Genomic DNA, 16,472 nt, shown 5'->3' on the forward strand with positions numbered 1-16,472 from the left:
GGGCTGTGGCTATAGGGAGACTTATGAACAGCATCTGCACTTCACAATTTACTCACCACATCGCTGCTAACAATATAACAGCTGAGGCCCCTTCCTTAAAGTGGTTACAATTAAACTTTTCACACATGGAAAGAAGAGAGGAAGATCATGATAACAAGGGTAACAGAAAAAAAATCTACAGGTGACATGGTTTTGATTTTAAAAAAGGAAATGTTAAAGGAAAAGATGCAACAGAGGGATGGAAATGAAGAAGTTAAGCAAAAGGTATCACAAAACTGGTGAGCCTGAAGAGACATGTGGCTTCACATAGCTCTTCTGAAAGGGAATGCCACTTTTATAGACCAAACGTGGAGGCTAGGGATATCCGGCTAATACTACACCAGCCATTCCCAAGTGAATACCTTATTTTGTCTTTATCAGTATGTTTATATTTTCCAATGATTTGCAGCTTAAAACCAGGATGTATGTGACCAAACAACATCAGTGTGGGTCAAGATGGGTAAAGTTATTAATGAGGAAAACGCACAAGTTAGCAGAAGCTACACACTTTGCTTTTACCTTGGGCAAGTCATACTCTCTCAGCCTCAGAGGATGGCAATGGCAGCCCCCTTCTGAAGAAACTTGCCCAAATAGATATGATAGATTCAACTTAGGGTTGCCATTAGTTGGAAACAACTTGAAGGCACACAACAATAACAACAACTGGGAAGGGCAAGATTCCACCCCACTCTTTTCCCTTTGCTGTGTTGTGTGCATAAAACCCAGTTTGCAGCCATTGAAACTGAGGACAAAGGAGGAAGGGAGAGAAACAGGGACATATTAAAAACATCCGGAAAAGTGGGACGACAAACTGTAACTGACTTTAGAATGAATTTCTTTTCTTTTCTTACGAATTGGTTAACGAGTTAAAACGAAAACTATGTGGTACGTCGGAAGAATTTAAACTAATTTATAATAGATGTGGACGATATGATTTGTAGTTTTTTGTGGGTTTTTCGGGCTGTGTGGCCATGTTCTATAAGAGTTTATTCCTCTGAAGATGCCAGCCACAGATGTTGGCGAAATGTCAGGAATAAAGCCACAAAAAACTATGGATGCTGGCCATGAAAGCCTTCGACTACACGATATGATTTGTATGGGAAAAAAGGAATCGTGAATATGTTTGTTTTTGTAATTTTAATCTTGCTTGACATAAAGATTAAAAAAAAAAATCTCCATCCCTGTCTCACACTTGAGTTGTGGCTCTTCGGCCATTCAGAGCCACAACTCAGGTGTGAGATAGGATGGAGATGTTTTAAGCAGAGCGGCAGAGACCTTTCGCCTGATAGAGATGATAATACAAAAGGAGCAGATGTCCTAATATTAGGGTAGGCTTAGGGTTAGGGCATGGCAGCCTGGCCAAAGAGGATCTTGAAGGTGTGGCTGACAAAACTGTATCTGGGTGTGTGCGGTCAGTTAGCCATTTAAGGAAGAGGGCCTTGGGTAGAAGGAACTGTGAGCAGGAGGCTTTCTAAGTGAGATTTTCTGATTTCATTTCTCCTGTTCCAGAGCTTAAGCCACCTCTGGAAGTGTTCACTTTGGAAGGTGTCGTGTGGCTGAAGAGGAACCTCAGAACAGGGAGACCTGAATTGTTTGTAAGTAGCATTGCAACTGCATTTGTTTGTTTGTTTGTTTGCATTTTTAATTTTAAAAAACCCCATAACATTTTCCCTAACATTGTGAAGAATCCCAGTTCTGGGAAAAGAACGGGATACAAATAAATATCTTGCCCGCCAAATTGTTTTTAATTTTAACCTAATGCTGCATTGCATTTTATTGTTTTTAAACTCTGATTGTTTAATTCTAGTTTTAATATCGAGGAGGGGGCTGGGAAGGGATCCTTTAGTATTTTATTGTAATGTATTTTTACTGTTGTAACCCGCCTGGATTCCTAGTGATTGGGTGGGCTATAAATAAATTTATTATTAATAATATTATTGTTATATTTCGCAATTTGCTCCTTTCTCTACATTATTATAAACCCCTCTCCCTTCCCTCCCTTTACTACATTAATAGTAACAAAAGCAGCAACGATAGGGAAAGCCTGAGGTTCACCAAACAATAGGAATAACAAAAAGAAATGCAAAAGCAAATATATAAATGCAAACGTCAACTTGAAATGTAGAAAAGGCTTTAAAAATGGAATATGTGCTAAGTTGGGGGAAATGAAACACGATCATCTTTAGTTAAGATGCACAAGTATCGACTCTTTAATAGGACCAAATAGAAATAGATATGGTATGGGTGACCTTTAAGAAAAGAGAGAGAGATTTATTTTATAAGATACACAGTATTTCAACTACATTTGTAAGTAATTGTAAGTAGTGTTGCAAACAACAGCAACAAAGTACTGCAAGCATTTTAGATTAATCAGTTAATCGGTTAAGACTAATAGGTAGTGATCTACTCTAGTAGTACAACCCTAAGGATATTTCCTCCAAAGTAAAAGATATATTCAGTAGTGCTTTCTATTGGGAGTCTGAAACTCCTGCTGATCTTCTGCAGAATGGTTGCCCAGAGTTCTGTCCTCATCTGCCTTCTTCTGGCATCTTTTTTGGGGTGTCTTTCCAGCTGCTAAGCTCTTGCTCTCTCTTTTCCAAGAATTGTAAAGGTGCAAACTAAGCAAGATGTCCATTGATCTGAATGATATGATGCAACTTCTGTGCTCTGTGGCTGAAATGCGGGAGATGAAAGCTGTTCTGCCACATTCAGAAAAAGGGAAGCTTGCAACATTTGTGGATGCTGTTTTCGGACGCTTCTTGGGACCCCCTCCTGACATTTTTGCAGGTAAGTATATGTGCATTTTGTTATGTTCCTATAGCAGAAGTATCCAATTTTGCATAGGTTAGAAACCTCTTAGTTCACCACCTCTACTCCTCATCCTTTTTCTTTTCCTTTCTTTTTTCTTTGTCCTCCCTCATTTTTGTTCATGTTTCTCTCTCTGGAGATGATCACATGGGGGTAAGGAGGGGGATCACAACCGTCCTTACCCCATTCTTATCATGTCCCTGCTTATCCCACCCTTCTCCTGCCAGTGGCACCTGTCATTGTATTAACACAAGTTTCCATTAATACAAAGTGATGAGGCCATGCCACTTCAGTGACGGGATAAGCACAATGTGGTTGGTAATCTTATTATGATCACGTGATAAGAATGACTGAAGGATGGGATAAGGACAGATGTCATCTGATAATCTTTGTGTTATCGCACCAAAAGAACAGGGTAAGGACAGGAGTATTCTGTCCTTTACCCCGTGTGATAATCTCCTTTCTCTCCAGCATGTAATCTCCATTTCCTTACCAGGCAGCATTATCTCCTTTCTTTCCTCCCTTTTGTCCTTCACAGTCTAAATAATTTCATTGAGGGCATCCTCTGAAGAGAGGAGAAATCAGCTGCACCATCACTGCAGAAACAATCCAGTTTGACACCACTTGAGCATGTATGCCATGTTTTGTATATCTCAGAATTAAACTTATGGTAGAGGCAGATGCACACACAAAACTCTTTATTATTTATAGATTTAACCAAAGCTTTAGTGAATTGCTATGGAAGCACAGCAAGGTTCTCACATATATGTTCATCCAAACCTCACAACTAGGTAGTACCATTTTTAGAATGATCAATTTTGGGTGGTCCTCTATTAAAAATATTACCCCACTGTGGATTTTTTACTCATGACTATATATATATATATATATATATATATATATATATATATATATATATATATATAGTGTTAATAACTATCCTGTAAGTATAAGGCTTCAAGGTAGGTATTCAAACTCTTTAAGCAGACGTTTGTGGTAATTTACAATTATATAGGGATAGTAATAGAGAATGTGTTTGTTATTTATGGCAGAATGAAATTAAATTCATAGCAAACTGAAATCTGAAGTGATCAGAAAATAATAATTTTCTGAACTGAGAGAATGTGGACCCCAATAAGGGTGACGGAAATAATGTGGATCTTGATAAGAGTAAATTGATAGAAATGTTAAAGGCAGTGACTCATCAATGAGTTGTGTAAAATGGACATATTGTGTGAAACACAGTATCCCTAAGCATAGTTCTCTGGGATTCAATAAGCACAGGATTTGAAATAGTTAGTTGTTGGGCTAAATTTCCAAGGATCCGCTAACCAGAACACATTGGTGTTCTGAGAACTAACTTTAAAGAACTTAAGAGATCTAAGATACTAAACCTTCCCTCCAGAAGAAGCCATCAACCACCACTAATAAGAGAGTAACTTTTCCAACCTCTCGGTCAGTGCCCAGATCTGAAAGTTGTGCATGCATGAACAAAGTCCAGAAGTTGTAAATCTGCAATAGTGTTCTGGGTAATGGGATCCATTTTGGGGAGTGGGATAGTTTAAAACATTTCTGTCTTTCTCATCTAGAAAATGTTGATCAAAATTACATCGTTTACCACTTGAACAGTCCAAAATTTAAACCTGTGTCTCAGATTATTCCGGAATTATCTTCCAAGAACAAGCAGCAGCTTTATAATGATGCCTTACCTGTCATTGGGAATCAAGAATGGACTGACACGGCACAGCTCACGGCCCTGGTCAAAGAAAGTCAAAAACTGCAAACACTGTTGCTTGGAGTGCTGTCGAACTTCCTCCTCCTTGAGTACCAAGCCGAAGTCCAGTTTAGCAGGTAGAAACCTTCAAGCACATGTTGGGTGGGTACATATAGAAATGAATGGCTGGAATTCATGATCATAGTTACAAATGAATATGCCAGAGGTATGCATTCATAACTGATTTGTATGCACAATCCCTATGTATTCAATAGTGTAAGTAGTAGAAAGGAATTATAAAGCCCTCCAGTCTTGATATACAAGGTGGCGGCAGCTGCAAACAATGGGGGTCTGTTCTTCTCTCAGTCGAGACACAGCAGACTGTTGTTTCCATCCCCTCTTACCAGTGATTTCCAGTGTGAGGAGACGCAGCAACAGACATCCTGCTTGTGATTGTCACACTGGAGCTCACTGGCAGAACGCAAGTGGGAATGTCAGTATACTGCATCTAGGGTTGTCATTTGTCCCGGAAAACAAATTCCAGATTGAAGGGACTAAAAAATGTCCTGGCCAACTGGTCCAGCTGAAGCTGTAAATCTTAGGGCTGATACCCACTTACATTTCAACCAGTGTGCAATTTGTCTTCCCTCCATGTTGGTCAATCAATTCCAAAAGGCCCGTTATTCCCACTATGAGAGTGGATCTTTTCATTATCCCTGTCTAATCACTTCTTTTTTGGCACGATTGTCATCCCCACTAGTTTGCACCACTTCAAAATGCATGTCAATCATCTGTGTGTCAATAGTGACATGAGCGGCAAATTGCCCCCAACAAGCTGGGTATTTATTTTAGTGACCTGTGGAAGGATGCCAGGTTGAGTCAATGACTACCATACAGGCATTTAACCACTGTGCCACCAGGGCTCCTTGAGGAGGGATTGGAATATAGTAAGCTTGGCTGCATCCCGACTGACAGCAGAACAGACCTTTGTTGCTTGCATCCGCTGTTGCATGGAGCCGAGATTTGAGTGCTTGGGATGGAAGACACCACTTAGCTATGTTACTAATGTAGTTACGTAGCTAAGTAGCCAGTCTAGAATACTAACCATTGCCATCAATGGAGTAGTATTACAGGGTTTAAATCTTAATTTCTTGCTTCTTTTTCTCTAGTCGTATTAGCGACTAATGCTGCTCCTCTTGAATTAAAAACAAGACAAGAAGAAGGAAGCTCCAAGTTACAAGGTGCCTTTTTATGTGCAGAGCAAATAACACAGCAAATCTGCATTTTTATATTACTGTATTGAAATAAATTGACTTTCCCTGAAGTTTCATGTGTGTTGGGTTCTTAAAAATGTGTTTGCATAGCAGCTGAGTGACTTGCTAAACAAAATACGCTGGGCAATCTTGAATGACACAGAGCTGTTGAGTTCTATAACCCTGGCTTGGAATTTGAGGAGTGGCTGTAGGTCTAAGGTTAATTTTCCTTATCTCTCTTGAAATAATCTTTATTGGGTCTGTAGGCTGAGAATTGCCTAAAGGGGAAGAAAGCTATGGCCAGCACCTACTGGGCAAGATGAGCCAAACTAGATACTTTGGTCTGAATCACAACTAGAGAAGACCCACTGAATCAATGGAATTTACATAAATGTTCAGTCACTATTCAACAATTGATTCAATGGAACTTGCCAACAGAAATTGAGACTAATCAATATGATTCAACCCATTATGAATACATTTTTACACTCCTGTTCATCTTTATGTATATTAGCATGGTATACAAATATAGTTGATCCTCCACATTTGCAACTTTGACTTTTGCGGATTTGATTATTCCTGGATTTGATTAATATGTTCTCTCTAAGGATTTCTAGGTCATCTGGTGCAAATCTATGATCCATGTCCACCAGACATTACACTGGAGGACCTAGAGATTCCTAGAGAGAACACTATTCTAGGCATTTGTAGCCCCTCCAGTGCAATTCTATAGTCAATCTTTGGTAGATGTTCACCCTGGAGTTGCGCTGGAGGACCTAGAGATTACTACAATGACGCTCTCTCTGGTGAAAAAAAGTCTTTTTTTAATTTGTGGTTTTCCTCCTTTTGCAGGGGTCCTGCACCCCTTACTGTAGGAAATGTGATGGACCCAATCTATATCTAAAAATGTTGACTGGCATCATGTTGCAGTTATGGATTCATAATGACAGATCCTTAACTGCTCAGTACTCAGTAATTCTGCTTACTCACAACCATGGCACTATTGCTGCTTACACAAATGCTCTCCAAGCTTAACAGCCAGCAGCCACATCAACTGTTGGAGGTCTGTTCTGCTGGTGATTGGGGTGCATCAGGATGATGTTTCTAGCCACCTCCCACCAGCGAGTGAGATTGCAATAATCAGATACAGGACCTCTGTCACAATTCCTTGTCGCAGCCTCATTCACTGGCAAGTGGAAGCTGGAAATGTCTTTCTGCCTCTTGGTTGCCAGCTGAACAGATCTCTGCACTCTTATAATAATAACAATAATACTAATTTAGGTGGTTGCTGGCTGTTAAGGCAGGTTTGCATCGTCCAACCAGAAGACACAACTTACATATTCTTTACTAAGTAGGTGATGAATGATATCAGAGATTTTTTAAGAACACCCAGACCTTGGAATTTTTCGTTTTTGAAGCTTCAATCCAATTGATAGTTCCAAGGAGGTTACATCCATTGAATCAATGTAATTTACATATGTGTTGACTTACTACGTTCTCTTTGATCCAATGGGCCTGTTCTTGATTCTAATTCTAATATGTCTATCAAATTGAATTCAGGCCATGCACTACAATTCCCATCCACCGTCCGCCTTCCTCCAGCAGCCACCTTGGATCTGGTGTTCCAGAACTTGTAGTCCAAGCTCTGCCAAAACCAAATTCTCATAAAAGTGCAGAAAAGCAGCAGATGCAATAAAACGGGCCAATTAAAATGCCTGCGCAAACAGAAAGGCTTTAATCTGGGGCCAGAATAGTGGCAGTGCTTGCGCCACTAACATACCCATGGGAACAGCATTCCCCAGCTAGAATACCACAACCAAGAAGGCACTTTCCTTTGTTGACACACAATCTACTCAAGGTAATTAGGGAAGAGTCACCTCTGAGGATCTGAAAACATGGACAAGCTAGTAAATAGGGAGGTGTGCTCCTGAAAATGTTTCAGTCCCTGGGCTCTGAAGCTAATAAACAGCCCCCTCAGAAACTCTGAAATTCAGTTCTTCCTGGCTATACCACTTACAGTTCTGCTTGCTATATTTTACACTAGTTAAAACTTCCGAACTGTCTTCAAGGGCAGCCCCACATGCAATACATTGCAGCAATCTAGTTGGGAGGTTATCAGAGCATGAGTTACTATGTCCAGGCAGGACAATCAATTCACTATTGCATTTAATTAAAAACTGCACCAATAAAAGTACAGCCCTGTTGGTTAGGTTCAGCCACTACTGGTAAATGGAGAAAGTGTATTAAATAAGTTAATGGATCATATAAAAAAACATGATAAAAATTCCAAATACATACAAAATGTAATAGGTTTGAAAGAAAAAGAAAGGGAACCTCTTGTATTTGTACTTTCATCATTCTTCCAGCTGGCACTGGGGGGAGCCTGTGTGTGATTTTGTGTATGTCTGAAAATGTCAAAGGCTGTAACAGCAACAGTTTGGCACAGCATGGAGCATCTACCTCTTCAGCTGCTTTAACTATCTTGTTTACAATAGTGAAAATATGTTTTTCCTTCCTTTCCAAAGCATGCTGATGGACAATCTGGCCATGCCTGACTGAAAGGGATTTGAGGAGATATAATCCAAAAAAATAACTTTCCCAAGCTCTCATCAGAATCTGATTGGTGTCTTAAGTCTTTGTAAGTAAAATTAGAATTGTGCAGTTGTGTCATGTCCATATCCAATATAGTGGTGCTTTTATACTACTATGTACCAGAGCTAGCAAAATGCCTGATGTGCATTGGGCACTCTTGCTGGTGTCCTGTTTGCAAGTCGATAAAGCAGCATTTTAGCATCTCTGCTCCATAGCTAGGTATATATAAAATTAGGTAACAGGTCCTATAAGATTCTGAGCGGGATAGTATTGCAGCCATCATTACCCAGCATTGGGAACTGCACTGTCCTGGAAACCCATCAGCTGGGGAGCAACTTAGCTTAAGAGGTAGGTTTTGGGGGGCTCATGTTCATTTGGTAAAGAGCATCAGTGTGAACCCAAAGGCTGCGAGATCTCAAGTCTGACTTACAGTCTTGCAAATGCTGAACAGGATGCCAGCCTGCATGTTTTTTCTGTCTGAAATAACTACTCTGCAACACTTTGGGACATTTGAACATGGGTAGAAAACTGTGCAAAATTCTCACTGGTCTATTATTCTTCCCAGCAGCCCTTTTCACCTTGGGCCTCATGGGAGGAAAAAGGCCAGATAGAAATATTTAAACAAATCAGGCTTTCCCAAGTTGTGAATGGACAGTTACAAGTATTCTTTCCAACCTGATGTTAGAACTATTTGTTTCCCAGGCTGCCACCTTTTCAGTTGTTTTTGTACATCACAGACTAGTAGTTAAATGGCTACGTAATCCATATTTTAATATTTTTTGTCTCTTTCTCACAATCCTGGCAGCACTATTTATTGAGATTTGTGGTGGGTGTGTGTGTTTGCTTGTGGAAGAAAGAAAGATCCCCCTGGCACCACCGCAGTGTTCTGCCTGGAGGCCAAGATGGTGACTCCCGTAATTCTTCTCAGCTGCACAATGGCAGTGCCAAGTGCCAAGCACATAGGCGTTGTCCTGGAAACTAAGAAATGCTGTGCCAGCAGTTTTTGCAAACAGCTGAGGAAGAGTGAGTGTGGAGAAGGGGACATATTTGTACCAAGGAACCATCTGTTCCCGCTATGGTTATTAACCTGAGAGTGCTCTGGGTATGACAGAGTCAAGCTGAACTTTTAGCAGGCAGATGGTGAGCGCTTTTTGTTGTTGTTGCTTCTGGTTTCAACAGAAATCCTCCCCCCGCCCCAATTCGTTTGGGCTTCCTAGTTTACAAGAAGGGAAGCCAAAACAGTGAAGGCTGCAGACCAAATTAAACAGAGGAGATTCCTTCCGCCCTTTAAGTTTAATTCCCAAAGTCACAGGTTATTTGAAATGCACTATCTGCCTTCTTAACCAAGCTGTAAACCAAGGTCTGCAGCAGGTCTGGGATCAATTTTCTATCCCCCAGAACCACTCGTCCATCAAAAATCAAAAACAACCAATTTAAAGGGTGAATTACCACTCTTGGAGGATTTTTGGCTAAGAAGGAGGGAAGTCTAGGGAGTCTGGATGCCTCAAGGAAAGCCAAAAGTTTTGTGGGCTGCAGTTTTACTCACCCTGGATGAAAAGCTAAAAAGGCACACTGATGGGAGTGCTAAGCAATTGGTGGCCTGTACTTTAAAACCATCATTTGGGTGTTTGTTAGTTGTCCCACTACCTCATCTTGCCTTTGTCTTTCTAGTGTTGAAAAAGAAGAGAACATGATAGCTCTGCAAATCTCTTTAGGAAAGAGATAAAACACAGATGGAGAAGCATAGCAGGGTTACTTTTACACACACTGCCAGTCTATCACAAAGTTTGGAAACATTAACTGGAATTCAGTTGGGGACTTACATCTTTGTAAGTGGATGTACATCTATGGCACATGGAACTGAGCAGTTTCACAACGTCTGAATTCAGCAAGGGGCTGCTATGACATTACTATGTAGGGGAGCCAGCAAAGTCACCAATGAGTATTTGAGCCAAAGCACAACAGGACTGATGTAAATCAGGATACTCTTGCCAGTGCCCTGCATTTCACAATTCACTAAGAGGGTTCCTTGGTATCTCTGCTATGTGCAGTAGGCCCTTGGTATCCACTGGGGTTTGATTCCAGGATTTCCTGGGGACACCAAAATCCATGGATGCTCAAGTCCCATTAAATACAATGGCATGGTAAAATGGAGTGGAGTATATAAAATGGAAAAAATCAAAGTTTGCTTTTTAGAACACACACACAAACACACACATATAATATTTTCAAGCTGTGAATGTTTGAACTGATGGATAAAGAATGCATACATATGGAGGACCAGCTGTATACCTAAAGTTACAAAACATATATAGACAGTGATAGAGAGCCATTACTTTTTTGGACTACAACTTCCAGCCATTACTTTTTTGGACTATAACTTCTGGAATCCCTCAGCTAGCATTATGTCTCACGGATTCTGAAAGTTGTGATTCAAACATATATCAGCCATAATAAGAGTGGGAATATCATCTGAGAGGGGGAAAAAGTCAACCAAGAATCAAAATCAGAAATGAAAGCTGAAAATGGGCCAGGTGGACAGTAAATGACTGCAATCCGCAGGTGCAGAGGATGTTCCTTCCTTCCTCCAATTTGTATGCCTCCTTCCTCTGAGTCTAATCCTGCTTAATGTACGATATGTTCAGCATAAAAGTTAAACAGACACAGTGATAAAATGCAGCCTTGCCTGACCTCCTTGCCAATTGGAAACCATTTTGTTTTTCTGTCTTCTGTCCTGACGGTGGAGTGGGAGACAGAATAGTGATATATCACCCACATTTCCTGTTTCCCTTTGAAAGCTATGGCTTAGGTGATGAGAAACACATACAGAATCTGCTCAGGAGCTTGAAACAAGGATTTCCCTCTGCCTCATTTTATCCCCACAATAACATACCCCCCAACATTTCACAGATGGAAAGCAGGACACATGTGGCCAAGCAGCATCAGAGTGTGGTCAAGAGGGCAAAAGTTATTAATGAGGAACAGATAAGCTAGGAGAGGGCGCAGCAGTTTGCTTTTGCCTGGGCCTACAGGGAGGAACCTGTGAACTCATCTAGCATGTGCATTTGTTAGAAAGTATGAATGCATACAGAAATGTTGACAAGTGGGAATGCACATCTGGAAGAATGTTGGGCAAGAATATTCATGGGGTTCAAGCGCTTCTCTTGTTAAATAATGATACAAACACTTTCCAAAATTTCTTGGGTAATTTCTAGTGGGAGGCAACTACTTCTGTTTCTTTTCCAGGACTCCCACTTAACAGAGGTCACTTTTGTTCTCTATATGGTAGTGTCTCTGTTGACTTTGGACTAGACTGAGGTGTTGAGTTTTATTGTTCAACCATCTAAAAGCACATTGGTTTGGATTGGAGTCCCTCCCACGCTGTCAGAGTAGAAAGCCTGAAAAGTAGCATTTTTCAGCTGTGCCCTTTCCATCACCCTCTTCTCCAGGGTGTAGCTATGGGGCAGGGGCAAAATGAAGGCATTTACTCTCCTTCCCAATAAGAATGTCTTCCAAAATGAAATTTTCCTTCAGTCCTCAAAAGTCTAGCATTGCAACAACCTAAAACATCAGTTGAGCATTTGGAAATACAGTTTAGGCATCTAGAGAAAAAGAGCAGGCAATGTTACCAAGGGAATGTAAACACAACATATATAAGAGCTCTAGATGTGAACATTTTAAATGTCTCACTCTCTGCATAATGCACAATGAGTTATGTTCTTCATCATTTTCTGTTACTTTTTTTCAAACAAGAAGAAGACTCAGATCCAGTAAAGGAATGCCACAACACTTGGGAAACTCCACTCTAAATAGCTGCAAAAATATCCTTAATAAAATATGCTATACATTTGTTGTTATTGATGCTATGTGCCTTCAAGTCATTTCCGACTTATAGTGATCCTAAGGCAAACGTATCATGGGATTTTCCTAGCAAGTTTCTTCAAAGGGGGTTTGCCATTGCCATTTTCTGAATCTGAGAGAGTATGACTTGCCCAAGGTCATCCAGTGATTTTACATGGCTGAGCCAGGATCTGAACCCTGTTTCTAGAGTAATAGTCCAATGCTCAGACCATTGCACCACACTGTTTACACCTGGCTAAAGGAACATTTTCCCCCCATTTGTGGTTATTCTTGAAATGAAATGTTCCCCCAGTGTAACTGGACTCTAGTTTGAGAGTTGGTCAGCATGGCTAGGAATGATGGCAGCTGTAGTCCAGCGACATCTGGAAACCATGCTTCTCACCATTGCTGCATAGTATTCTCTACATCAGTAGTTCCCAAACTCCTGTCTTCCAGATGTTTTGGACCTCAGCTTCCAAAATCCCTGACTGCTGGCCAAACTGGCTGGGGCTTCTGGGAACTGAAGTTCAAGATACCCGGAGGATCAAAGTTTGGGAACCGCTGCTATATGTTACTGAAAGTCTCCTAACTCTACACTTTGGAGCGTGGTTTTTAAGGGGCATCTTATTAGATTTAATCATGTTCCACTTAGCAGAGCTATATTTCTGACTGAGCCAGGGCTGAAAAGCCAGTAATGCAGTGTCTCCCATATTACATACAGCACTAGCAGAACTTCTGAGCGTAACTGACTTTGCAAACATGAACCACAACAGCTACTTTGCTCTTTTACTCACCTCTGTTGCTTTCCGGTGGTGTGCCTAGCCAGCCACCAGATGCATGGAGATGAGTTGCCAAAACACTTTTCTTTTTACATTGCAAAAGCAAGGTTATGGCCACACATTTTGTAATGAGGAGGCCCTCAGGAAGAGTGGCAAAGGGTGAGAAAAAGAGCAACAGTCATTCTGTTGCATTGTGTGCAGGTGTGTATGCACAGTGCAGGGGTGTCCTGAATGTTAAGTGCTGAATTATTTTTCTTAATGGAGTTTCTAGTTTTCTCTACCTATAGAGATATAAAGAGAAACATGTGGGCAATAAAGGGATTCCAGTGCCCTGGCACGCATCCTTGTGAACACTGGAAAGTGGAGGCAAATATATTTCTTACTGTCATGAGACAGAATACTGTTGTGTGCATCTCCACAAAGAGGAAACTTTTTTCAAAGTGAAGGTGAACATTTGGGGAAAGAGCTCCTGGAGGAGGGCAGTCTTAGTGGAAGGAAGTGGTTTTGTTTTTTAAGTGGTAGTATTATGTGCTGAACTTTTTAATTGATGTGCTTTTTATAAACTGTTTTTGATTCACATGGTTGTTTAATATTCTGTGTGTGTTGTGTGCCTTCAAGTAGTTTCCAGACTTGTGGGAGCCCTAAGGTGAACCTGTCATGGGATTTTGTTGGCAAGATTTGTTCAGAAGAGGTTTGCTGTTGCCTTTCCCTGAGGCTGAGAGCATGTGACATGCCCAAAGTCACCCAGTGGTTTTCATGGCTGAGCCATGGTCTCCAGAGTCGTAGTCCAGCACTCAAACCACAATCCCATGCTGGCTCTAAATATTCTATGTTGTTATTGTTTTATTATAGTTTGTTCTTTCATCTTCCATTTTGTAATCTGAACTGCCTTGAGTCTCAAGAAAGACAGGATATAAACAAAATAAGCACCATTCTTGAGATCAGACAGGTTGGGGGCCAACTGGAAGCCCCTTGTGGTTACATTTGGTCTTCTAGTTCTCTCCATCTCTAGTTAAGATTTAAATTAAATGCTCTTGTAACACTATGGAATCAAAGCATCATAAACAACATTAGTTTTGCTATTCATTTTGAAGCTACTGAAGGAGGGAAAGAAGACAAATAAGTATTATATTATTTTTTACTGTTCTTTAAAACCAGAAGCATCTGTTTTGGTCAAGGCCTTTGTTGGTGAATTCTGTATCATTTGTCCAAATGGGTGGTAAAGGTGGGGAATACCATTTCCCTTGCCCTAGACAGCTGCTAAAACTGGCAAACAACTTGGGAAAATGTAGTCAGCTGGAAAATAAAAAGCGTGACAGTGGAAAAAGGCAGGCTGGGCTGTTTTTCATTAACCTTCGCTCTCCAGTTCCTTACTTTTGCAACTTGGAAAGGTTTGCCTACTGGCCAGCAATCTCATTCCCCCTCACACAGGAGGTGCAAGGGCGGCTAAATGAAAATCATATGGCTGATGACTTATTCTGGAATATTGTTTTTAAAGTCATCAACATGACCAGATGGGTTTCCCATATGAACCCCGTTCATTTGTTAAATAGACATGTGAGGAAGGGAGTCACACTAGCTCTTCTGCTCTTTTGTCCTCAGGTCCTACACCTTCTATGTGTGGAAGATCTGGAAAGAAAAGCCTTTTGTATTAATGGAGGCTCTCTGTGTGAGCTGGATCCTCAGGGCTGCAACTTGTAGGGAGAGTCTCCACAGATTGCAGAGGTTCTCTTCCTCAGAGTATTGCCCCTCACACATAGTAGGGTGACCAAAATTATGGAGCAGGTATACCCAGAACAGAATGGGGACTACAGTCAAGACATTAGAAGACTAGGATTAGGAAGGGCAGCTATGAAAAAACTGGACAAGATCCTAAATTGTAAAGCTATAATTCTGAACATGAAACTGAGGATGCTTCAAGCCACTGTATTCCCTATCACCACCACGTATGGATATGAGAACTGGGCAGTGAAGAAAGTTCATAGAAGGAAAATCAACTTGTTTGAGATGTGGTGCTAGAGAAGAGTGCAAATGATTCTGTGGATGACCAAGAAGACAAAGAAATAGGTCCTTGAACAGATCAAGCCCAAACATTCCCAGGATGCCAGGATGCCTAAATTGACCCAATCATACTTGGCCACATCATGAGAAGGCATGGATCATTGGAAAAGACAATGATGATAGGGAAAATGGAAGGCAGGAGAAAGACCACGTGCCAGACATGATCAGGGAGGGCATGAGCAGAGCAATGGAGGACAAGGGGTCTTGGAGTCGTCTCATTTACGGGGTCTCCATGAGTTGAGGCTGACTTGCGGGCAGTTAACAACAAAACTAAAATGTTCCCTCTTTTTGTTTACTCAACATGCTGTAAAATGGCTGAATAGGGTTTTGAAGTGCTATCATTATTTTTCCATGTATTGCTTAGTATTGTGCATACTGTGATAGACTCCGGAGAGCAGGGTTTGAATCCCTGCTTGGCCATGAAAACTCATTGGGTGACTTTGGGCAAGTCACTCTCTCTCCGCCTCAGATGGCAATGGCAACCCCCCTCTGAAGCAACTTGCCAAGAAAACCCTGTGATAGGTTTGCCGTAGGGTCACCATAAGTCAGAAATAACTTACAGGCAAATAACACACACACAGCACTAACCCATAGGACTACATTTGTACCAGTTGCACAGCTTGTATGAGTGTGCTGCACAGGCAGATGTGGTGAAGATAATGGCCTCTAGAGGCAAAGCATTATTTATTTTGGGAACAAATATGTTCCCAGCTCCCTCCTCCCTGCTGTGTCCCCTCTGAGCTTTGCTGCAATCCTCACAGGAGTTACCCAGACACACTATCTTGTGAGATATTTTAGTTGCTTGTTCTGTGCCTTCGGGTCAACTCCGACATATGGCAACCTTACCTTAGGGTTTTCTTGGCAAGATTTATTCAGAGATTTGTCATTGCCTTCTTTGTAGGAGGATAGCATGCCCTAGTTGGTTTTAATGGCTGAGCGGGGATTCAAAGACACTCAAACCATCACATCATGCTAGGTTCTGTTTTTCCTGACCGGATTTACTCTGAGGTTTGCTACTGCCTTCCAGTGAAGTTGAGAGAGTGGAACTTGCCCAAAGTCACCCACTGGGTTTCCATGGCTAAGTGAGAATTTGAACCCTGGTCTCCCAGAGTCCTAATCCATCACTCAAAGCACAACACCACACTGGCACTGTATCAGTTTTAAGGAAATATATCTGGACTGCTGACAGTGGTGATTCACTTTATTTATTTCATGGATTTATAGCCCACCTTTCTCCGACAATGGATTTGAGGCAGGTAGCAAAGAGATTTGCTTTACAATGGATAATTAAGACCTCTCATCTCGATATTTTAAGGGTTACTTTACTTTAACCATGATTTACTCTTGTCTTGTTATTACTGAGAACCAATTCTCACATGCAGGATC

General features: G+C 41.1%; 1 protein-coding gene across 1 annotated transcript in view; it reads left to right on the forward strand.

Moving 5' to 3' along the window:
• The window catches only part of LOC121914329 (protein C19orf12 homolog), an 8,230-nt gene extending 2,333 nt beyond the window's left edge, over positions 1-5,897 (forward strand). Inside the window, exons 2-5 of the mRNA XM_042437668.1 lie at positions 1,549-1,634; positions 2,641-2,826; positions 4,437-4,698; positions 5,731-5,897. Coding sequence (XP_042293602.1) covers positions 2,667-2,826; positions 4,437-4,698; positions 5,731-5,746 — 438 coding nt within the window. The 5' untranslated portion in view covers positions 1,549-1,634; positions 2,641-2,666 and the 3' untranslated portion in view covers positions 5,747-5,897. The remainder of the gene's footprint in view (positions 1-1,548; positions 1,635-2,640; positions 2,827-4,436; positions 4,699-5,730) is intronic.
• Positions 5,898-16,472: the final 10,575 nt, after the last annotated feature.

The sequence above is a fragment of the Sceloporus undulatus genome, chromosome 8, assembly GCF_019175285.1.
Source record: "Sceloporus undulatus isolate JIND9_A2432 ecotype Alabama chromosome 8, SceUnd_v1.1, whole genome shotgun sequence".
Classification (NCBI taxonomy): Eukaryota; Metazoa; Chordata; class Lepidosauria; order Squamata; family Phrynosomatidae; genus Sceloporus; species Sceloporus undulatus.